At 40.0% G+C, this 24,469-nt stretch overlaps 1 protein-coding gene and 1 long non-coding RNA gene across 7 annotated transcripts in view; one reads left to right on the forward strand and one right to left on the reverse strand.

Annotated features, from left to right (window-relative positions):
• Window positions 1–225: 225 nt before the first annotated feature.
• LOC116737324 (uncharacterized) lies at window positions 226–7,289 on the reverse strand. The gene is made up of 3 exons (XR_004342779.1): window positions 7,079–7,289; window positions 6,789–6,926; window positions 226–2,426 (listed from the first exon to the last, which is right to left on the reverse strand). It is a non-coding gene; the product is annotated as an uncharacterized LOC116737324 (long non-coding RNA).
• A 223-nt stretch (window positions 7,290–7,512) lies between these two features.
• Window positions 7,513–24,469, forward strand: part of igsf9ba (immunoglobulin superfamily, member 9Ba) — an 88,184-nt gene continuing 71,227 nt past the window's right edge. For 2 of the 6 annotated variants that reach the window (XM_032545157.1, XM_032545158.1), the window contains exon 1: window positions 7,513–8,054. In XM_032545157.1, the coding sequence (XP_032401048.1) occupies window positions 7,991–8,054 (64 nt within the window). In that variant the 5' untranslated portion in view covers window positions 7,513–7,990. The remainder of the gene's footprint in view (window positions 8,055–24,469) is intronic. The other 4 variants (XM_032545153.1, XM_032545154.1, XM_032545155.1 and 1 more) reach the window with 2 other exon arrangements.

Below are 24,469 nucleotides of genomic sequence, written 5' to 3' on the forward strand. Positions count from 1 at the left end.
AAGAGTCAGTGTTATATAATACCAACAGTGATGGCATAGTTACTTTGAAAAAGATTACTGATTACTCCTTGAAAAAGTAACTTAGTTGGATCACTGATTACTTGATTTGGAAAGTAACTAAGTTACATTAAAAGTAACTTTTTTAGTTACTTTCAGCAGCTGCTAACAACAACGCTCTGCCACCTGTGAAAATTATATTAATCTTTGACAATACTTAATTGTAAGCTATTTTATAACGGTAACATCAACAATGTATCTCCACTTATAAGGTTGAAGTGAAGGGGAGGTTGTAGCTAACTTCATTGATTGATTGATTTCACACATTTTGAGGAATCCTTGAATCTCCCATGGCAGCCGTTCGAGGGTGCCTAAACGCTTGCTCGCACAAAGCCCCGCCCATTTACACAAAGCTCCTCCTTCAGAGCTCACCCAGCCCCCTCCGGGCTAGTGGCAGCAGCACTGAGTAAACAGTAAAACGCTCCTAAGAACGGTTGTAAACGGCATAATGAGAAGCATTGCTGAGTGCTGAGGGCGGACCGTCCGAAAAAGTAGGAGCTTCTTAAAGAGACGCAGGCCCAGTTTCAAAGCATCAAATTATGAAGTCAGATTTCTCCTGTTTGACATACGCAGTGTTTTCTTTTACAACTGAACGTAACACAATTGCTTGATTTTGTTGTAAAAATGGCACACAATGCCGACCTTTCAAAGTCTAATACCAGCAGTAGCTGCAGTTCTTTATTTGGGAACAGGCTGCTGTGACCAGTCGTTTTAATCTAAACCACAGCAGAGGTTTCTTTTTTCTTTTTCCCCCTGATTGGATTAACTCCCTAAAAACACTGACTCCAAATATGCTCTCTCCCTCCTCCTCGGCTTATAAAAAGCATGGAGTGTCCCCCCAGCAGCAGTAACAGCTTGAACTCTCTCACACGGGCAGGAGGAGAGATGTTGTCAACTCAGCTCTGCGCACAGCGAAGCTCATCATGTTCGCAGAGGCTAAATGTCTTTACGTGCCACCCAGATCAAGAGTCAATAGTTTGCAGGCGCTGCCTCCACGCCTCTTTCAGTACTGTGGTATTTATAGACTTCACAAATGAGCTAAAAGACGACGCAATGCGCATGAGGAAAAGAATGTTTAGAGGCTCATTGATTTCAGAAAAAAAAAAAAGCTTGAAGTTCGGATTCTTTGCTTAATTTCCCCTCCCATGCTTGGGAATGAGCCGCTCTTCGCTGTTGATAATAATAGCTGGGCGTGTTTTTTTCTTAAGCTGAACATTAAGGAACACTAACGACGGCGGAGTGGATACGTGACGCCATGGCAACAATGAAAGATTTCACATTTAGTTTGACGTTTTAATTAAAACTACAAATGCAAAACAAACTTGGTGTCTTAATGAGAGGGCACGCGTGCAATTGATCAATAGATGCTTAATTGCATCATTACTAAACAGCGGAGGTGATACTTGCAGACAGGCTTGAGGGAGAATACTGTAGGCTAATCCATGTTTAATGCAGAATGCTTCACTGTTGGGCCTTCATCAGGAACTTATTCTCTCTTTTTATCATTTATTTATTTACTTATTACATTTTGTCTTACAAATGTAAAAAAGCTATGCATTTTATTGGGATTTTGTGCAAAAATCTCCTGGTTGATTTCACAACACGGCAGGAAATATATCTAAAAGCATACACATGTAAAGAGAGAAACAAAGATAATGTACCTGATACATAAAAAAAAATAAATAAATAAAGAGCACACACAATAACAAAGTGCTCTTCTTCGATATTGTGTGCATATAACAGTAAAAACTGCTCTTGTGGCACAGCGTTTATCATCCTACTTCCTGCCATTTATACATTCACGTCAGTTTTTTCCCCCTCTATACAACTTTAAGTAGTTTTTTAACGATTGTATGGCACTAGAGGCTTTTATTCAGTAATAGCTTGATGGGAAGAAGGACAGGGGGAGAGAGGGAAGACATGCAATGAATGGCCTGGGGTAGGAACGCCAAATCAGGGCAACTGACAGCATCCATGTGGTAAATAAAAAAGACTGATTTGTCCTTGTTTCTAACAGCGACGCTTCATTTTGAGGAAGGAAGCAGGCAAACCAGAAGGCTACTCATTTTCTCGCCGACTATTATTTATCAAAACGATCAAAATCAAACTGCAGAAAGTTACAAGTGTTCTGCTGTGTAAAGCACTACTGACCACCGCTGGTCAGAGGAGAGAATGTTCCCCAGAGTGTGACGCTTTAGTTGAGCACAGAGCTTATAAAACACCATAAACAGGCATGCAGCTGAAACATGTGTTGAGCCGCAGGCTGTGTGCTGCGGGCGGCTCGCAGCGCGCTGCAGGCGGACTGACTGATTTCGGTCGGGGCCCTCGCTGTACACATCCATACATCTCTGTCACGGAAGCATCTCCCTCTGCAGGAGGACAGATTCACAAGGACATCAGAATAAAGTCAGAGATGTTGGAATTGTCTGACTCTGACAGAATGTTATGGACAATAACCTGCCTTCCTGTGCTCTAAAAGAAGGTTAAGAGATGAGTTGAAGTAAAAAAAAATATATATATATGTTTGGCTGTACTGGCCTTTATTTGATAGTGAATAGACAGGAAAGAGGGTAATGAGAGAAGGGGAAAGACATGCAGCAAAGGTCGCCAGGCCGGGAATCGAACCTGCGACAGCCACGTCGAGGACTAAGGCCTCCATATGTGGGTTGTGCTTAACCCCTGCACCACCACAGCACCCCCAAATTAAATATTTCTGTAACTCCATTAAAGTGTTGCTAAATATTAATAACTTGGTTGTACAAGTGTGAACCCTGTTAAACCAAGATTTTTGTGAAACCACCTTTAAATTTATTTTTGTTTTGTTTTGTTTTGTTTTACTGAGGAATGTTATTGCAACATATTGTTGAAACTGAATTAAAGGTGCTAAAGCCAAGTTTTAGTTCAGGTGTGTGTGCACTTCTATAATTAGGTTATTGTGTTCTAATTACACATATTTTCCCCATCAGTGGCTTTATGATTAGTGAATTGTACAGAAGCTGACATTTGAAATATTAGGCAATATTGTGTAAAATTGACTTTTTGAGCTTTACATCATGTTATAATGTTATTTTCTCATTAAAAACACATCTGGAGTATTGCCTTGATTCTTTCATGCATGTTTGAAAAATCCTTTGAGCTGCAGGCACTTCCCCACTCGGCTCCTTCAGACTAGCCAGCAGCAATTAGCACAACCCTTGGTGGAACTGTGAGTCTGCTGAGCTTATTATACGACTTACTTCTCTGTGTAACGCTGGTAAAAACGTTATTAAAGATTTAATAGAAGAGCGACGTTGTGATGACTCATTGGAGGCAGAGTTTCAGAAAGAGCAGGAGTTTCTTAAAGAGACAGAGGCCCATTTTCAAGATATTAAATTATGAAGTCATGTTTGATATATTTTTTATAACTGAAGGTAACATAGTTACTTGATTGTGCTATAAAATGATACTGTGTGACTGGAAAATAGATAATACTGCCCCTGTAAATGTGGAAAATATTTTTGAAACGATATATCTTGGTGTAATTGTCTTTGCTTTTCCTCACAGCTTAACTAGTGACTTGACTTATCTTCGGTTTTACTGCCTCCCAGATCCCACACTTTAACTTATGCGCCTGATCTTTTGTGAAGCACTTTGCCATTCTTTATTTATTTTTTTGCAAACTGTCAAAGCTGCCATATAAAATTGATCTTTCTTACTTTACATATCTCTCTGCGGATTAAAGTTCCTTTTTACAGGAAGCAATCACTTGATTTGTGCTTCGGTGATTTGCTGCAGCAGGTGCAGGGTGGAGCCAGCCAGTCAGTCGTTTCCGCTGGTTCCCAAAGTCAAAACCAAGGCCTCAGAGTCACAAGACGAATCAGTGCAGTCATGAGATGATTAAAGAGGCTGAGAGAGGGGGCCGGAAAATAACGAAGCAGGGCAGGGTTATTTTCATGTGTTTCCAACTACGACACTCACTGCTACCTCTGTGGCAGCATGTTTCTCTGAAATCTTTGTGAACTTTGCATTACAAAACATCTTAATCTCCTATTTCCCAAGGCAGTAAAAGGTTTACCCCTCAAAATGTTTTTTTTTAAAGGATATTTTGACATGTAAGAGCTTTACTTTGGAGACTTTTCATACCCCTCCAATGGCTTCAGCAATCCGTAGCTTCCTCCATAACAGGGCTCTAAAACGAATACTCCAAGAGTTACATAACAGATTATCTTAGCTGTTTTTATCTTCCCACCCCCCCTGACCTGGATTGTACGAGATCTAATTCTACGGGGAGTGAGGGGACAGTCATGGAAGAAACGTCACATAAACAATATGATGATGAAAAATCTGGTGGATGGAAACCCTCCCTATGGCGAACGCACTGCGAAAACACAAAATCTGACCAAGTAGTTTCGGTCTAGTTTCTTGTGCAAATACCTTAGTACACTTCAAATAAGTCAAAACTAACTCACAAGTAACTTTTCTGCATGTTACGCTAGCTTGTTTTAAGTCAATAATTCTTTAGTATTTGCTTCGAAAAAGTTCTTGTTTCATTGGTGGAGGATTTCATTTATGTTCAGACATTTTTCTCACGATGTCTGCCAAATTGAACAAGTACATTTTCATCAATATTAGGGAGTTCTTTACTTAAAATAAGCCCCTATACCTTGTTGAAAAGTTACTTGTGAGTCAGTTTTTGTCTTATTTCAAACGTACTAAGATACTTGCAGTAGAAACTAAACCAAAACTACTTGGTAAGATTTAGTAAGATGGGCGGAGTTGGAGGGGGTAACTCGGTAACGTGATCTGGGTTGTCAGACATGTGGACATGTTTTAAAATCCACGAGGAGATAAGATCATGGACTGGCAGCTCCGTGCTGCTCTGTCAGCTTTCCTTGAGCCTCCAGTGGAGATGTAACAACTGTACCTGCTCCCACTCAAACGTGCTGTGAAGGAGGAGCAGGTGGCTCCCTTCCCTCATCTGCTCATTACCGCTCGAAGCCGGCTTTGTTTTAGAGGAGCCGTTCCCAAACTCCTCAGCTGGAAATGCTTCAAACAGCAAGGCAACATCAAGCTTGCTTGATTTTTTTTAAATTTTTTTAGCCTTATTAATTTGAGAAATGTAACACAATAATAAAAAGAACAATAAAAGCAAAGGGCAGCGACGACAATGCAAATTTCTTGTTATTTTTCTAAATGTCCCGTTGTTTTGATTTTTCTGGTTATTCTGGTCGTTATTGAACAATTCCTTTCCGTTCCAACCCCAACACTACCAACATATTTCCACTGAAGCATGAGGATCATGGAGTAACTCAGCCAAAGTCCCACTGTGACCCCGACAGAGAATCAGCTAAAGGGTTGGCAAAGTTTCTTTTTTTTTATCTACCTCATCATCAATGATAAACCATCAAAGGTCAATTGGAAAGACTCAAAGAAGAAGATGGGTTTGATTGCATTAGTGTTAATAGAGATTTCTTCATGGCTTAATGTGACTGATATAGATCATTCTTGACTTTAAATTGCTCATTAAAATGTGAATAAAAAAACAAACCTTTTGAGTGCTGATCTATTTAAAGTCTTTTTTTTTTTTTTTTGGAGCAAAATGTATTTCATGACCACGAAGAGCAGCTTAAAGTTGTAACATTTATAAACAATGTATTCTTTACGCGTTTGTTAAAACTGTCACTGACGATATAATATGAGAGATCATTTGTGAAACCAAAAATCGAGATTGTCCGCCTCTTCCCCGTAATCCTACTGCCGTCTGCAGAATCAACCCACCTGGTCAGAAACAGCCAATCAGAGCAAGGAGCCGAGTGTCATCACCTTCGCTCTCTGCTAGGCTACAGCTAGCTCCCCACACCTGTGGTGAAGGCTAAGAATAGTTAGCATGGCTGACGATGGTGGATAAACAGTTTTCCTGTAATGTTAACGTGTTTCTACATCATTAACACCAGCATGATTGACAGCGCTGAGATCCTCCTCCTGACTCTGATTGGTTGTCTTTGACTGAGATGTGTTTAGGACCACAGAGAGGCAAAAAAAAAAGAAGAGGAGCTTGATCTATTTTCACAAATTATCTGTGGGGGAGAAAAATCACATGATGACTGTTTTGTAAAATAGAATTGTTTAAAAAAATATTGTTTTTAAAGTTTTAAGATACTTTTATTCATACGAACTTTTAATCAATTGCTCTATACTTTTGTTTTTATTAGATGTTCTTACTGACTTTGCTTTTCATGATGCTTATATCTGTATTTATGTGTAGAAGCCCGGCAGCCTACTTAACGTGCCTCTTCTATGTTTAATTCACAGACGGAGCCAATAATGAAGACTGAGTGGTTAAAGGTTAACGGGTTCACTAAATCTCGGCTAAAGCTCTGCATATGATGGATTATAGCGACTCCGACAGTTTCACACATCTGGAAATGTTTCCTTATGATGCGATTTTATCACAGAAATAGAAAGAGACAGAGAGAAATGAATGAGAATCTCAGATTTCTCTTTTTTATGCATTTTTATTTTTTTTAAAGGCTCACTTTTAGATTCCCTTTGATTTCAGACGGAAAGATTATCTCCAAAATGAAAAAAAAAAAGATGGGAGGGAGGGGGATAGCAGACATGGAGTATGGAATCCAATAAAAAGACAAGTTATATTTAAAGGCTGGCGAAAAAAAAACAAAAAAAAACAACACCCTCCTATTTAACCTACATCCGCAAAAAAAAAAAAAAAAAAAAAAAAAAAGACAAATCACCTGTACGGTTTTTGTTTTAGTTACGGCAGCAGGCGGCCCCCTAAACGGTGTGAGATCTGAGCAGCCGGAGGCGCATGGGTCCTCGGTGGCCATGCAGGAAGAGAGAAATCTGAGGCAGCCTCATCGGCCCAACCGTGTCTGCGCAGTGGGGCCGTCGAGGGAAAAGAAAACAAGGAAAACCATATTGCATGTGTCGCCACACCCATCACACGCAGCCAGACGTGGAGGGGGGGTGGTGAAAAAAAATATATGAAAAAAAAAATAAATACAAAAATTAAAAAATTAAACACCTTTCTATCGGCGACATGACACTATAGTGGAAGGCTGCGGATGAGTCACCACCACCACCACCATCATCATCATCATCATCATCATCATCATCACCATCATCATCATCAGCAGCACCAACATCAGCATCCTTCTATCACTGGTCCAGCAAAAGCTGGAAAAAAAAAACAAAAAAAAAAAACGTTGACATGCTGATGATGCTGTGGAGATGCTATGGCGCACGTGGGGGGGGGGGGGGGGTTGTTTTACAGGAGCGGCATTTACAGATGTTGCACGCTGGCAATGCGCATGATACTGCGGCTCCCGCTTTTACACTACGGCACGCTCCAACTCACCTTGAATCGGAACGCTCCTCCGGGTTCGTCATGCGGGGAGGAGGGAGGAAGAGAGAGAGGTGGAAGGTAGGGTGGGGGGGTGCAGTGGGGGCTAGCGAGGTAGGGTGCGGAGGGTGCGGGCACAGCCAATGCACGCCCCAAAGCCTCAATCGGTAACCAATCCGGTGGCGGAAGAGGCGGACCTGTTGGCTTTTTGCATTCTCACACTTGGTTTCACTATGCGCTCGTAAAAGAGACAGAGTGAGAAGGAGAGAGAGAGAGAGAGAGAGTAGAGAGAGGAGGAGAGAGGGAGGAAAAGGAAAAGGAAAAAAGAAAAAAAAAAAAACGGCTCCGTGTCTACTACAAACGCGGCGGTGCAGGTGCTCTGTCTCTTCGGGAGAGGATGCGGATGGAAGGACGGGGGAGGGAAGAAGAAGAAGAAGAAGGGATGAAGGCAAAGCAGCGCCGCGGGGAGAGAGACTGAGAGACGTGGAATGAAAACGGGGCTTGCGCCGAAGAGTCCGAGAGGTGCAAGGTCGAATATGAGCAATTGGTCGAACGGGGCACTTTGCGTGGTAATAGCTGGTCGGCAATAGTACTATGATTTGGTATGTGGCCACTCTGATAGCAAGTGTATTCAGCACCAGAGGAACGGCCGCTCAAGGTGAGTTGAAGTGCGATATATTTTCTCTCCAAGCCGCGCGTGCATGACATCCCCCCTCCCCCGCACCCTCATTTTGTGTGTGTGTGTGTGTGTGTGTGTGTAAATTATTATTATTACTCCTTCCTCCCGCGTGTCCGATAATAGGAGCTGCAGCGGCGTCTCGTTCACCTCCCGTTAAAGTTCGGCGTACCACCTCACAGCAGCTGCATTTTGCAACCAGTATAGATCATAACAAAAGCTCGCCTGACTGATACGGCTGCTGGGTTAGGCCGGTGTGTGTGAATGTGTCTGGTGCGTGCGTAGGGGTGAATGTGTGTGTGTGAGGCGCATTTGTGCAGCCTGGAGGGTAACGAATCCGCCGCCGCTGAAGGGGAAATGTGTGCATTTGTATTATAGCCGAGCAGTCCCATTTGAGTTCTCCAGAGAGGGGTGTGACCACCGGTCTCAGCCCTCCAGATGGGGGGGGGGGGGGGGGGGGGGGGGGGGGGGTAGTAGCTAAATAATGCATCACGTGTCAGACGAAATGCATTCTTGAATTTGATAGAGCTCACTGCCGCCTGCCGCATGCACGGAACCGAAATGCAGGATTTCACACTATAAAGGAGGAGGAAGGAGGAAAGAGGGAAGAGGAGAAGGAGAAGGAGAGGGGGGGGGGGGTTCAGAGTGTGGCGTGCGTGATGTACCGCCGCATGCTCGGCCCCTGTGCTGATCTAAGAGCTTCAGAGAAATACTCACATTGCTCCACAAATCCCTGTGCAAAAAAAAAAAGAAGAAAAACTGCACAGTGTCCATTTTGCTCAGATTTGCCTCAGATCTGCTCTCGTGTTGACCCATGTACTTACTTAACCTTGCTTTTCCACTGGTGCCCAGATGAGGGAGACATGTGCCCAGTCTGTCGCCTGGTAACCGATCCCAATGACCCCCACCCCCTCCCCCCCCCACACACACACACACGCCATACCCAGTCAGAGCTGCACTTGCTTACAGGTGTTGGCCACTATGCTGGGATACCAGCCAGAGGAGTTAGCAGCGGGGTAAATAAATAAATAAATAAATAAATAAATAAATAACACAGCCTTAAAGCAAAAATGTCAATTCTGGATTACATTTAAGGAAGTGGGTGCAAATAAGTGACCAATCACAGCGTCTTACAGTCAGATCTCGTTTCACTTGGATTCTATGCGACGAAATGGTGCGTCACAGGAGGGAAATCATTTCCAATTTCCAGCATAAATCCAGAAAGTGTGGTGTCCGTTTGTGATCAGCCCTCCGTTGTTGTGGAACCACTTTGAAACGCTCGTCTTTGCGACGCGGTTTAAGCTCGGTTGGATTAGCATGAAGCTACAGCGGAGATCACTCGGATCTTCTTAAATAGACTAAGATCTTGGATTCAAGGTAGCGTCCTTCTGAGGATGTTATTTTTTATTTTTTAGGTGTCCTTCCAGGGTTACCTTATATTTCCATCCTTCCGTTAACTCGAATGATGCTACCAGTACCAGGTTTCATAACGGGAATGGTGTGTCATTATGCCCACAAGCTTCCATTTTGGTTTCATTTGACCGCCAGGCCAGCTTCTTATACCTGCTTGTTGTGCCCACAATGAGTTGCTTGTGGCAATAGTGGCTAATAGTCGTCCTGTGATCTGTGATTTTTTTTTCTTTTTGCTTGGTTTGCAATTGTTCCGTGCTGCATCCACTCTCTGATGATGGGTGGAAATGGGTCAAGTTTAAATCTGAGCCTGTTTCAAGCTCAGATTTACTAATATTCTCTCAAAAATATCTCTGTGGTTTTCCGCAACATCTACATCCACGTTGAGGTTTAATTGCGGCCTGGTTGTTTTCTGAGCAGGTGGCTTCTGAAGGCAACGGGTGATACTGGATTTTACTTAAAGGTATCACAGTAATAGGGGTAGAGATGTTGGTTTTTCACGTAAAACGTGAAAACACAAAATCTTACCAAGTATTTTCGTCTAGTTTCTTGTGCAAATACCTTAAGACGCTAGAAGTAAGACAAAATTAACTTTTATGTAACTTTTTAGCGAGATATATGAGCTTGTTTTCAACACAAGTCTTGAATATTGATAAAAACTAGTTCCACTGGCAGATGATTTTTTTATGACATGGGCTCTTTATAAATGAAAAAAAAAATCTACCAGTGGAACTAGTTTTTTTTCACCTCAATATTCAAGAGTTATTGACATAAAACAAGCTCCTTTTTCAAGTCTACTAAGATATTTTCCCTAGAAAGTAGACAAAACACAACAAGAAAAAAAATAGCCTGTGAGACTTTGTGTTTTCGTGGTGAAGTTTGTGGCTGAAAAGAAATGTTAAAAAGTTCAGCAACACGCCAATATCAGCTGGGGCGTGTAAAAGAAAAATAACTAAATGCGGAGATTATTTAGGAAGAGTTTGGCCATTTACTGTATAAAATATTTAAATTTTGATATAAACAAACAGGGCATTGGAAAATATTGGGCTGAAAATATAAAATCTTATTTGTGAACAGTTCTAGGGGGTGCAGTTCATAGCAAATTAGTTAATCCTATTATAAAAGACATAATATTTACATCAATTTGTTTATCTCACCTTTGGCAGGGAAGCCAGTGAGTCTCAAAAACTCCTCGATTTTTTTTTTCTTTCTTCTTTTGACCAGTTTTTCATCTGTACAGTCACTTTACCTTTCAGAATTATTAGCATTTCTGAGGCTATTTAATGGTTTTGACTGTGTGAACAGAAGATTTTTGTTCTCCGTGTCGTTGTTAGACTTTCAGATCTGAATTTGCTCCATAACAGGAAGAAAAGAAAAGAGAAAAAAAAAAACAGAAAAAAAAGGAAAGTGAGATCAGGGCAGCTCAGCTCAGTTGAAACTTGGCTGCGTTGTGTTGGAGTGGTATTTCGCTTGGTGTGCACTTTGCTCTGTGTCAGGCATAAACAAAGGATCAGGAGATCTACAAATAGATGTTCTTTCTCCCGAAAATAACATCTGAACCTGGCTCAGACACTCTGAAACAGCGTGACGTTGTGTTTGCGTAGCTTATATTAGTGCATAAATGTACGCTGTAGTGTAATTGTAGAAGTTGGATATTCTGTCATGAACATTTTTTCACTTAAGAACAGTGAATACATGAGTGTTTTAGTAATGCTTTCTGCCTTACCTATTAAGACAAAAGATTCGGATTTTGCTCATTTCTGGGATTTCTTCAATAATTAAATGATAAATTCGTTCAGTTCATTGAAACAAACATTTACTTTGCCTAAAAAAATACATTTCAGATTTATTAACATGTGTAAGCATGTGCACCAAGCTACATGTTCCTTACTTTTCTCTCTTTCTCTGTAACCAAAGTGTTTGCCAAAAAAAGGAGCAAGTTTCCATTTTGATTCATTTTACAAACAGGGAAAAACACCTGATTTTTTTGACTTTTGACCTGGTAATAGAAACTCATTTAACTGGTTCAATCATGTTTAATCTGGTTTTTACTGTTTTTGACCAGAGTTTCACTGTATTCGCAGGTTTACTGGATGCCAACGTATTCACTGTCCTAGACAGTTTCAGTTCATTTTAACATATAAAGAACCTTCTTAGACTGTTATGCTTTAAATGTCAGATATGTACAAATTTAATGGCTTAAGTTAAATATGAAATCAATTTTAACATAGGTCACCTGACTTCAACTTCGTCTTACGTTCTACTGTAGGCTTCTGTTTTTATCCAAATTTTACGAGACCAATTTTTTAAGCAAAAGATACTTAAATATGAGCTTTACAACAGAAGGAGCTGGATTTGGACAACATATCAGCTTTTTGGATTTTAGCTACTTAAATATTGAATTTTGAGCCATTATTATGAGTTGTTTTGCTAGTTTGCAGAAAAGGGGATAAATTCTTTTCAACTGGGCTGATTGCATCACGAGTAGAGTTGCACCCAGCATAGTTTTGTTGGCAGATTTCTCCATCCAGGTTATATTAATATATACATATTATGTCACCCTAAACCTGACACTGATCACCCCTATAAAAATTTTCTGAGGGTGCCATTTGAGCCGGTAGCTATACTTGAGATGCTTCTTTAACTCATCTGATTTCTATTCAGTCCTGACCTGCTTAGGTCTGTGCAGTAGAGGTGGAGCTATCAATCCAAAATATCAATAATATCCATCCCAAGTTGGGATTGTTACCAAGATTGATACTTTACTTTCAAATTCCCTCCTGAAATTTTGCTTTATTTTTGTATCCTAGTTTCTTAAATCGACCGCCAAAAAGATTTTGTTTCAATTTGCTCCCAAATTGAGCAAATTGAAACTAAATACACTTTGTTTATTTAGGAAGAAAATGCACACAAATCATGTTGATATGTTATTAAAGTATCTTGTGGATCCCTGTAAACTTTGTCCAAATTCTGTTGTGGGCCTGAACAAAAATAATTCGCAGAAAAACCACAAAAACACCTGAATGTCACAAGTTTGATTATTTATCAAGCTTAAAAAGTATCGGCATCAGTATTGTATCGCTGATAGATGTCAAAATATGCTGTATCACTGTTATTGGGCAGCATGAAAGATAGAAAAGTAGACAGCAACTGTGTCATAATAGTTTCTGCATTTATAAAGCCTAAAGTCTTGTGCGTAAACCATTTTTCTGAAACTCTACTGATGAAAACATGTTAGTATTTCTTCTGCGACCGAAGAAGGCACCTTCAAAGAAACTGCAGCAGGTTTAAACTCCTACGCCAATTCAAGCCGTTTCAGGAACTCCACTGTTAGCCATGTCCGATATGCAGACAGTGATGTATATCGCTCGGGTATGAGCCGCCACTTCCAGTAAATGCACATTCAAAGACTTTGTTTTATGCCAAGTGCCCATCAGGGAAGAAACATATGCTAAGAGAGACCCAGGGTTAGTTCAACAAAGGCAGCAGTGACTTGGCAGCAGATCGAGGTGAAGCAGGACGGACGCCAACGGTAGTGTAGAAGTAATTAAACGTCATCGACAGGTGGAATATTTGAAGTATTTCTGCTCAGTCATCAACGTTTGACGGGTTCTTTCACTCACCATCGCACCGAGATTTAATGTTACACGTCAATTTAGCTTCAGTTTTTATCTTAAGAACTGTGTTTTTAGAGTGTCAAATGACCTCGGTTGACTTTTTTTTTGTCCCTTCTTATGAGCACGTCCTGTATTTTTATCTTTTGTGAGCAGCCAAATTATTGTTAAGAGCTTTCACCTCGTCTACACGCAACATCGTTTTGGTTGCGTTTGCCCACAGTGCCCTGCATCGCGTTGCGATTCTCGCGTCTGTTTGACTTGAAGAAGGCCAAGCCCCATGTTTTTAAACGGAGATAAAGTGAAAGCAAAAAAAAAAAAAAGAACCAAAAGGACAAAGGCACGAACTAATGTTGAAGTTCTTTGGGATTTGTAACTTTTAATGATATCCAGAAGACAGATCTGATGTCTGTAGGTTTTTACCGGTTTGCTTTTGTTTGATGACTGCTTTACTGTTTCAAATGTAAAATAGAAATTTGGACTGTGCTTGGGAAATTTCCTTTTAAAATTGTCACTGTTTTTATGGGTTAGAAGTATAGAGTCATTTTTCAAACGTTTTTATAGTTTTGCGGGTTTAGTATAGTTGTTATGAAATTACGGTAGTATTTCAAGCAGGAATTTTCTCCTGACATTTTTCTCGCATTAACTTTTTTTTTTCCCACTCATTTGCTTTTGACAGTTTTGCCATGTTGACTTTGTTTTCTATTTTCAAGGCTAGAAAAGTTTCTTTCCTTGGTCTTTTCTTCTTCTTTTGCTTTTTTCTAATTTAAAGATAGCCTTTAAAGTAGCACTAAGGTCATTTTTCACAGTTTTGAAACACATTGATTCCCAGCTTTGAAAGTCAGTTGTCATGGATACCGTCAAGGGTTTTGACAGTTTTTAAATGCTGGAGTGTGACTTTAATTTTTCACCTGAATTTTTACTTATCTTCATTTGTTTCTGTACTCAACAAAAAGCTATTTTATTTATTTATTTTACAAACACTAAAAGCAGAGTTCTGCAACTCACATTTGCAGAGGTTTTAATTTTCCTGTATTATGGCATAGAAAAGTAGACAGCAACTGTGTCATAATAGTCTTTGCAGCATTCTGGGAAAGCCAAACAATAATTGTATTGTTCGAATTCATAACCTTTAAAACCCATGGTGCATATGTATAACATATTATCTGAATCTTTATTTCCATTTGAAAAGGCGCAAGATAGTGGGCATTTTGAAAAAAAAATACATAAGATAAACATTTATTTCAAACTGAAATAGTTTGAAATTCCTTAAATATGACAGATTTTATAATTATTTTTTTTTTTTTCACTTTTTGTGTTCATCCCAAAATACAATCATGAGTGTGTTCCGAAATGATCTTATGTTTTCCAACCAGTTTCTCAAACATGGACCCAAGCTTTCCCTCTCAAATTCTCTATGCTCTTTTTTTTTTTTTTTTTTATCTCGCTATGCTTTATTTTATCACGATCGTGAGAGTAAAGCTTAGTAATGAGCTTAGGAGAAAGGCTGTGCTCAAGCTGCGGATGGCAGACTCTCAGTGCTGGGCATCTGCCAGCTCTCTATGGCATTGGCCCCCCTTCATCCCCCCTTTACCTCTTCCTCCCTCCCCCCACCTCCCCTCTCTGCCTTCCTCTTCCTCAGCCAGTCCGGTCCCGGCGGAGTCCTCTTTGCAAACAGAGCCTGCAGCATTCTGGGAAAGCCACATTCAGATCATGTGGTTCTGGTTAGAAGGACTAACTCAAAATCCTCTTCAGTCGTAGCGCATGTAGCTGGACACAAGTTGTAATGTGTCCTACATTGTAGATCATATATATATATATATATATATAATATATATATATATATATATATATATATATATATATATATATATATATATATATATATATATATATATATATATATATATATATATATGTTTTTTTTGCATTAGAATTATTAATCTGATGTCACTCTATTCACATAAGAGCGTTGAACGTGACTTCTATCAATTTCTTTAAAACAGGCATAACAATTACTCCTACTGCAAACACTATGTAAGATTTTGATCGTTTGCATTTGCAGCGTGACAAAAAATATAAACATTTGCTAAATTTAGCATTTTTTTAAGTTATCCTTACTGTGACTACATTTTGCTACTTGTTTTAGGACAGCGTTAGAACGTGGGGGCTCTCCTTCGGTTTCAGTTTATGTTTTTCTAGCGTTATATTTTGGAAAGATGCTGTGGTTCTGCTACCACAGTAATAAATCATTTTGTAAACTAAATCTCCATAAATCATTTTTTGTAATTTTTCTACACGTTTAAAGTGACACATATCCTCGGAACACATTTGAATTTGAATAAAATGCAAAACCTGACATCTAAAGAAAAAATTGGATACTGTAAAAAACGTCAATATTTATATTTATTTGATTCTTTTCAAACAGTGTAACTCACAGATTCATTAAACGTGGATATTAAAGTGATATTCTTGTAATTGAAATACTTTTTTGGCTCAGAGGTAATGAAAACCCAAAACTGTGTGTCTCAGAAAAAAACCTGAATATCACTGAACAGCTCCCTCGCTAAAGTGAAGCACACACTTGCAGGCGCTAACAGAAACTTTTGTTCTGTTATGCTTTTATTTTGAAGACTATTTTTGAGGCCAACTTCCTGAGGGCTGGCTTTGGCTAATGACTTCACTTGGAGGGACATCCGGGATCATCCACCTCATGGGGTCAGACCACTGAGTGAAGCTGAGAGTTAAAGTGGGATGAAACTATTGTTTGATTTATTTTTTGTTTGTTGTTTTACAAATTATCTGTATAAGTTGGTAGTTAGTTGTGTGTGTTAATCATTCTTTTAGTAATTTGTGTAGCTCTTTTTTCCTAGGGCAACCCCCCCCCCCTCAAATTGAAATAGTGGCAGGATCTTCATTTATTGAAGCAGGATGTAGAGTAGTTGGGGAGATTTTTTAAATATTTTTTTTAATAGATGGGTTGTTGATTTAAAGCTGCAGTTCTGCCTGTCTGGTGATATGTTTGTAAAAAAATTTCTGAAGAAATTAAAAGGTAAAAAAAAAAACATTCAGAGGTCTGGGCAACTACTGTTGTTGCCCTTTTCCATCTGATTTCTGGTTTTCATCTTGTTTCAGGGCTCTGCAACACAAACCTCCACAACTGCATAATGCAAATAAAAACAAAACATTTCAAAGAGAAATGTTTCTTGCACAGAATCATTGGCTATCCCTCCTTTTTCTAGTATTACTGCATCAATGTGGCGTAGGTGTAATGGGAGCCCAGATTGCTTTGATAGCGGCACTCGGGTCACCTGTATTGTTGGGTCTGGTGTCTCACCTTCTTCACAACGCCGTATGGATTCTCTGTGTTGTTCAGGTCAGGCGAGTTTGCTGTCCACTCGACCACAGCGCCACCGTGGTTTTAACAGCAGCTTTTGGTACCTTTTGCTGGAAGAATGAAATTGGCGTCTCCGTAAAGCTTGTCAGCAGAAGTAAGCGTGAAGTGCTCTAAAATTTCCCGATGGACAGCTACAAGAAGGTTGTGCCATTCCACTCTTCATCCTCAGTCTGAGAACATCATTTCCAAATTAAAGTACAAACTTTTGTGTTTTGGCAACATTTGTGGCCCTCGTCTAGGATTTGTCTGAAGTGGCTCTTTGTTGCAGAATCCAGCCTTAGTCCACTCCTTGTAAATTTTGCTTGACAATCTTCCCAAGGCTGCTCTTACTGCTGTTGCAACCTTTTCCTACCACACGTTTTTCCTTTCACTTAACTTTTTATGAACATGCTTAGATGCGGCACTCTGTGAAAAATCTTCTTTAGTCATCAGTAGCTTACTCTACCACTCTCGTGGAGGTTGTCAATGACTTGTCTTCTGGACATGTGTCAAGTCAGCAGTCTTCCTCATGATGGTGTAGCCTACAGACCCAGACTGAGAGACAATTTAAAGGCTCCTTAAACCTTTGCTAGTGTGGTTAGTTAGCTGTTTAGTGGCTGACTCCATGAGGTTGTAATTTTTATCTTTATTACAATGAAATGTCCTGGTAGAAACCCCCAGATTTTGGTGTTTTGAGACACATAAGCTATTTGTATTAGCTTGCAGATAATGAAGCTTGTTTAGCTTGTTTCTGCAGCAGCTTGTAGCTACAGAAAAGCTATTATTTGACTGTAGCTTCTCTGTAAGCTACAGTCAAAATAAAAGTTTGGAGGGGGAAAAAAAAGTCCATATAAATGAGTGACAAAAATGATTCAATGTATTTGTATGGGAAACTCATTCAAAATGTTCTGCGGTGTTTCACTAGCTTTTAAAACCAAAGAGAAAATGATTGAGGTCACTTTCTAAACTGTCTTTAGCATCCCGTGTTAGCAATTAGCACCAGGTGGGGGAGCATTCCTTAAAAAATTATTAGCATTTGTTTGTTTTTTGATAGACGATATAATTTGTAACCCTACTCTGAGTTTTATAAAAGGTTGCCAACAGTTTCATCACCAGTATGTTCTGTGATAAAAAGAGGCTGCGAGCTCAAAATCAAGACGGAGCAGTGCTAATCTTCGCTACACTGCTTAGCCTTTCCCCGCAAGGGCTAAATTTCTTGCTGTCTGATTTGTTCACACGCGTGTTGCCTTGACATGGAAAAATAACCTTTTATTTCAATATATTGATGGTCTTCTTGCATCTCTCTGCTTCTCTGGTCTTTATTTTTTGTTAAGCTGATATGGAAAATAACTAGCTTTGAGTGTTCCTCACTGAATAGTAACACTGAAGTGTCACTGTTCTCTGTAACCTGATAGTGCTACATATGGTTCATTCCAAAAGACTGCATTACTTATTTTTTTAAACAGCCTCAGTGTTTTTAATGTTGTTTAAAGGTATGAATTTCTAATGAGGCTCAAAAAAATGCAGTTATGGTAGAAGGTGCAAAGATTAGACCGAAACGTTAAAAAGTAGAAACGAACTGAAAACATATCCCAAAGAACGTTTCTGAAAGTTTTCAAGATATTCTAAAGAAATAAAAGTAGATTTCAAGCTCTTGTGCACTGCCGTATGTGGGACAGCTATTATCTGAATGTCTGCGCAGCTGATGAGGAAGGCCTGTGCCGTGTTGACTTTTTCCCTCGCATGATTGTATATGATTCATTGATGCTTAATAAATAGTCTCATAAGAAGCCATAATTAGAGGAGTCGCATGAAAGCACCAATAACCACTGTCGTAGCAATATGCCTCTTTGTATAATCACTATAAAACACCTCAGCTGAAGCTTTTACAACTCATCTAAACATCGCTTTGAGGCACAATAAAAAATATCTGAACTCAGCTGAGGATGGGGAATTTTTGTGCCTCGCAGCAGCGCAGTGTCCAGCGATGTTTTTTGGCAAGCCAAGTTCATTTCACACATCCCTCAATTCTTTGTGCTCTTTTTTTTTTTTTTTCTGCACATTTAGTTTGGGCGTCAGCAAATCCAGCGCACATCCCTGACTGAGCCTCTGCCAGAAAAGGAAACTATCAGATCTATGACACATTTTTACTGCACTAAAGCAGACACAACAGACTCTCTCAGACTCGACTGGAAAATGATATAACAGGATTTCCAGTTCGGTTCATGTGAAATGTTTAGTTCAGTGATGAATCATTGAGCTTTGACTCAAAGTGTGGCTGTTTTAAAACGACCTCTTTCAGATAAAAAAAAAACAAAACATAGATTAAAATAAAATGTTGGGAAAAGACAATATAATAAGGTAGCGTCCAAACCTTTTTAGAGACCTTTTCTTAAAAATCCAAAAATAATTTCATAGTTAATACTTCTCTTATCATCCTCATTTGTCATTGAAAAATCTCATCCATGAAACAAAATGGCCCCCAGGCTGAAGTTTTATGTGACAATTGCTAGTGTTTTAGTACTGGAGATGGTCTCAAGACCACGTTGTGATGGTCTCGGACTCGGACTGGACCGCATTTGGTCTCGGTCTTGGGCGTTGAAGACTCGGGATTTTATTTCAAGGCCACAACTGTGAAAATGTCATTAAATTGCCAGCATATTGTCCAGTTCATTTGCTAAGATCTTTGTATTCACTGGATGCAAAAGCAATAACGTAACGTACTAATTACGTCTTTCTGTTTCTGCCCTCACACTTCGCCTCCCCCTTTAACTCACACGTGGCACTCCAAGACATGCGCAGTGGTTTTCTCTGAGCGGCAGATGTCTGTCTAATCTTCGGTAATACATATCCTGCTACATAAGTCGTAAGAAATCTGATGGAGACATGTAAATTAAGCAGCGCTTCGCTTTCACAGACGGCGAGGACTACGTCTAACTTTTATAGTCAAAGCTAGCTGTACAAAGACACAAGCATCTGCGATAAAAAAAACAAACAAAAAAACCTGCTGAATCATGGACCTTACAAGCTCCGCCCACAACCGACCCACGTGACCGCAAGTCTCACAAACAGCCTCGCAACGTTGTTTCTATGTAAACATGACTCGATTAGTGCATCATTTCTCCCAGATTTTCACAATATATCAGCTACTACAATGGACAGAGGAACTAACAAGTTCATGTCATCATCTGGGAGGAGGTTACTGGTTTCTCAGTCACAAGCTGGTTGCAAACCTGAGGCCAGCAGGTGTCAGTCAGTTATGGTAGATCTGAAATTTGGTTTGATGACCTCAATATGAGAAGCTACAGACTGATAGGAGGAACCAAAGAGCTCTGTAAAGGTAAAGGCAAATCTTCTGAAGTTGGGATATAATTAATTTAATTTCACATAATTATCGCGGTAGAAGCCATTTGTTTGTTAAAATGTTATTAAATATATTTGTTCTATTTGATGTTTGTAGTGAATGACGTAAACTCACAAACGAACGAGGTAATTAGTCCAACGTTTAGAAACTACAGCGGCTGTAATGCGACACAGCAAAGTTAAACAAAGGTAAAATAACCCGAACAGGTGATCAACTCAAAACCACTCCTACCTTTTTACTCTCTTTGTAGTTTAAGCACACCTGTTACCGTGGCAACCGCCTGCGCCCCGCAAGACGAGCAAAGATTACGGTAAAAACATAACATTCAGTCCGTAACGATATCAAGTTTCCAGGCTTGATATTTATTTCTCGATTATTAATCAGCGCTTCCCTGAACACAGCGATGGTTGATTGACTAGCTGTACTTGGTGCTAGCGTGGCTAACACGAGCAACAGTTTAGTCCAAAGCCTTTTCTGCTAAAATAAAATCTTTAGTGTATGTCAGATACAGACACATTGCATATTGATCTGTTTAGCTAACGTAAGACTGTGTAGCAGACAGGCTTCAAGGTGTAGAAGTTGTATCAGTTCTGCCATTATGTTGTACTTAGCTAACGGGAAGCTAAGTGTGTTTGTGAGACGGCCACGCACGTGACCACGTAGAATGGGCATCAGCCAATGAAAAGCGGCTCCTGTGGTAAGGTCCATTGTTCGGAGGTGTTGACTGACGTGTCGCATATGTGGCACAACGCTGTGTCCAAAAGTCTGCAACATAGTGATGTGACATTCACAATTGATCCGATTCTTCTGAACGGCTCTTTACTATGAACGACAGGACTGGAGCCTCACTGCGAGCCGTTCTTGTTTTCTTGTAATGCTCTGCATACACTGCGATAGCTATTATTATTTTATTTAATTATATACCTTGATATTTATTTAATTAGCGAATAAATAAAACAAGAACGGAAGAGCACGCAGAGTATGCGCATTGCTCTTTGATTGTCACCTGTCATGGTGGCAGACATTACAGCACTGTGTGCTGCCTGACTTCATGCAGCGGGAGAGCGAGTGAGAACTCGTGCCTTGTGCTTGTGCTTGGTGGCAGCACAAGGCACGAGTTGTTGGTCCTTGGTCAGTGTTCATAGTTGAACGTTGTTTACCGTTAATGCATTGCCTTAACTGCAGACAGTGGTGGTTTCTGACATGGGCAATATGGGCAACCGCCCAGGACGTTATCTTGTTAGGGATGGCATTAGACCTCCGCGGATTGTGGCACAGAGATGCAAACAAAGCAGAATGACGAAGAGTTTGATTTGGTAATGATATTGGTTAAATCTGTTTCAGCTCTAAGTGTTTAATATCTAGGTGTTTTTTTTATGGGAATGTGAATCTTTTGGATCAGTTTAAGATGCAACTTTGATTATGTTTCACATTTTATTGTGTCATGTGGCACAGGACGCCGGTCTTGGTCTTGTCTTGATCTCGATACACCCTGGTCTTGGTCTTGACTTGGTCTCAGGTTAGGTGGTCTTGACTACAACATTAATTTGGCATTCAAAAAAGCAGCAGGAATGTAACTACTTAAATTACAGATGTGAATATTTAGAAATTTCTCAGCTGATTTTTTTTATTTTTTATTTTATGTTCCATGTACTCTGTGTTGTAAACACTGCATGCTTGGGAGGAAAGGGCTTCCCTAATAAGTTGTATACTCTCAAGAAAAAAGGTTAGTCTTCAATTTAATGTAACTTTCTCAGAAATCTTAAGTTCTACACAGATTTGAGCTGAAAGGCTATTTGCAGAAAGTCCATTGACATAAAATCTCTTTTCTGAGTGAGAGCTAGCCAACACCTGACCAAGATACAAAAAAAAAGCATTACAAATTGCTTTGAATGATGAAGGTCTTTGAAAGATAAAACCAGTTGAAGGATTCAAGCGCCATAGTTAAATTCTTCAATTCTAAGAAGGCTTTAGAGAAGGTTTTGCCTAAGGAAATAAAAATGCTGTAGCTGAAGCAAGTCCAGCAATATCCCCCATGACCAAGTTGCAGCATATGAAAATGGATTCTGAGGACTTCGAAAAGAAGCCGGCGTGATGAAGACGAGCTCTACCCAGTTGTTTTTGGAGACAGGAAGTGACGTAGATAATAAGGTAGTTTTCCCAGTAACGCGTATCATAAATGATTGTAAGCCTGTGCTGTTTCCTCCTCACACCCAGGGGAGCAGATAGCTACCACTGTGATATACAGCGTTATGAAATCTGATTTATGGCATCTTTCAAAAATGTTTCTAATTTAATTTCATTTGTGTACAACAGAATGCTTTCCACGTGTCAGTTTTAGATTGAGTCTGTGTATCTTTACGGCGAGCGTCTTCTCTGGAAGATAAAAGAAAGCAAGCTAAAGTGAGAAATTGACTTTTATCTATTAATGATTGCAGCCATTACCTATGAAAAGATGCGACAACGTCCCTTTCCCCCCCCCCCTTCAACTTTACCGGCACATATTAACATGCAAGCAAACCGAAGTGTACAGGTCCACACACACGCAGCGCTGAGTCCATTCTCTGATGTGACCTTCAGCATATGCAGGCTGGCATTCAATTACCGCCCTGTCAGTGGCCCGTCCAGCCCAGTGGCCGCACGTCCTTGAGACTCTCTCTGCAGCCTCCGTCCAGTCTATATTCTATTACATCCTCTACATCAGGAGCTCTGTCCGGCACAGAGCTCCTCTCAAACCCTCATCGCTACAAAAAGGGGGAATTGCACGTAATCGGACGGCATTCATGGTTTTGATGTATTCCCTATAAAGTTTGTGGTTGCAGGGGAAAAAATGGAGATTCATGTTCATGCCCCGAATTATACCCAGGCTTGAGCTAAATATTAGATTTTAGTTTCACTCTGTGAAATATCGTTCGGATGGGAGAAAAAGACGTTTAGGGGACTCGGATCGGAAAATCCAGCATGGTCTCATCTGTAATTGCCTCGCTGAGCTTCCTTGGTTTTCATATGTTTTCTGGTATTGGAGCTTGTTTTTAGGTTAGTTTTAGCTCTTAGGCTTAGCTACTATGTTAAAACTGCAGTGGAAGGTCTTTGTAAATGTATTCAGTTTAAAATCTGCAATCAAAGTGCAGTGAAGTGTGCTGTTTAAGCAAAGAGGTGTTTAAGACCATTTTTAGCCTTTTCGGTGTCAGAAGGATATCAGAAGTAAGAGACGGGAGTATTGCAGTTATTTTCCCCAAGTTGTTTTTGCTAGTATAGCCATAGCTTATACTTGTCTGTGTAGCACACCGAGTTGGACTTTATAGACAGCACTATCTGTAAAAGTTGAAAATACGTAGCTTAGAAAGTGACCCACACCTCTGCCAGTATAACCTTGGCTTCTATTTGTTCAAGTTGAACTCATTTGTCTGTGAAAGCAATACAGCTAGTCGGGGCTCATAGTGGCATTTACAAAAGTTTGAAATAACTAGCTTAGAAACTGACCCATACCTTCTCCCTCATGACGTGTTTGTTGATATAATCCAATCGACGACTTTGCCTGAATTCACGCCACACGATTTACCACCATGTCATAAACGGCATTTTTTGTTATACTCGAGGAGACTTAAGAGTACTAAAGTCTAGAAGCCAGCCAGTTTTTTCGTACATGCTAGGCTATATAATGATGGGGATTTTCTCCGTGGTTACTAATGATTAGACACATACATCCTTCACTACAGTGCGACTTCCAGTCCTTAAGATTGACGACTGCTATCCGTCACCACATTCTTTCTCCATCAACAGGTAGATGATAAAATGACAATGATAGGTAAACAATATGTCACACATAGGGTATGCGTTTTCTTTTCCACAGTTAGTCTAAAACTGAAGGTTCAGGTGAGGGAATCTTTTATAATACAGCGTGTATTGCCCAATGCAGTAGCACCGCAAGTATTTACAACTCTTTGTCAGCATTTTACCTACTAGAGTGTTGAGACATCTTTAAAGCCTCATGAGTTAAAGCCAAAGGTCTAACCAAATGCTTAATGTTAGAAAAAATAAGCTGTTTTAAGCCCCTTACATGCATGCTTTTCTTTTTGTCTGAGGCTGAGCCAAAGTGCTTTCCTAAAGACAAGAAAGGCAAAACCAGTAACATAAACAGAAATTTTTCCATCTCTGCTGGACAAGGCAAACTGCTGTTGGACAGGTTTGTTGTTCTGTCCGACAGGCCTTCGCTACTGTTTCAGACAATTTACAGCTGAAACAATTAATTGAGGAAATAATTAGCCAATTGCTCGATAAAGTAAACAATCCATACTTGAAGCCCAATCAGTCACTGCGATGGACTCGTTGCAGCACTGACTGTTTAACTGCTGCCAAACAGTGAGGTCTGACTCCCTCCGTGTTTTTTTTTTTTCCTGCTTTTGTACCCGAGCCGTTTGCGCTGCCACAGAGTTATCTCCGGCTGACTGAATTGTTACCTTTCTCTAATTCACGATCAAAGCTATAAATCCAGTAAAGCCAGCAGATATATGCATGAACATTTTTGGGGGGGGTCTGCAGGATTTATTAGGTGTTTGATTTATGCATGCCTTACTCAACAGAATCTTACCTTCATGTATTTGGAGAGCATCTGCAACAACGTCAGGTCAGC

Source organism: Xiphophorus hellerii, chromosome 18 (assembly GCF_003331165.1).
Source record: "Xiphophorus hellerii strain 12219 chromosome 18, Xiphophorus_hellerii-4.1, whole genome shotgun sequence".
In the NCBI taxonomy this organism is placed as follows: domain Eukaryota; kingdom Metazoa; phylum Chordata; class Actinopteri; order Cyprinodontiformes; family Poeciliidae; genus Xiphophorus; species Xiphophorus hellerii.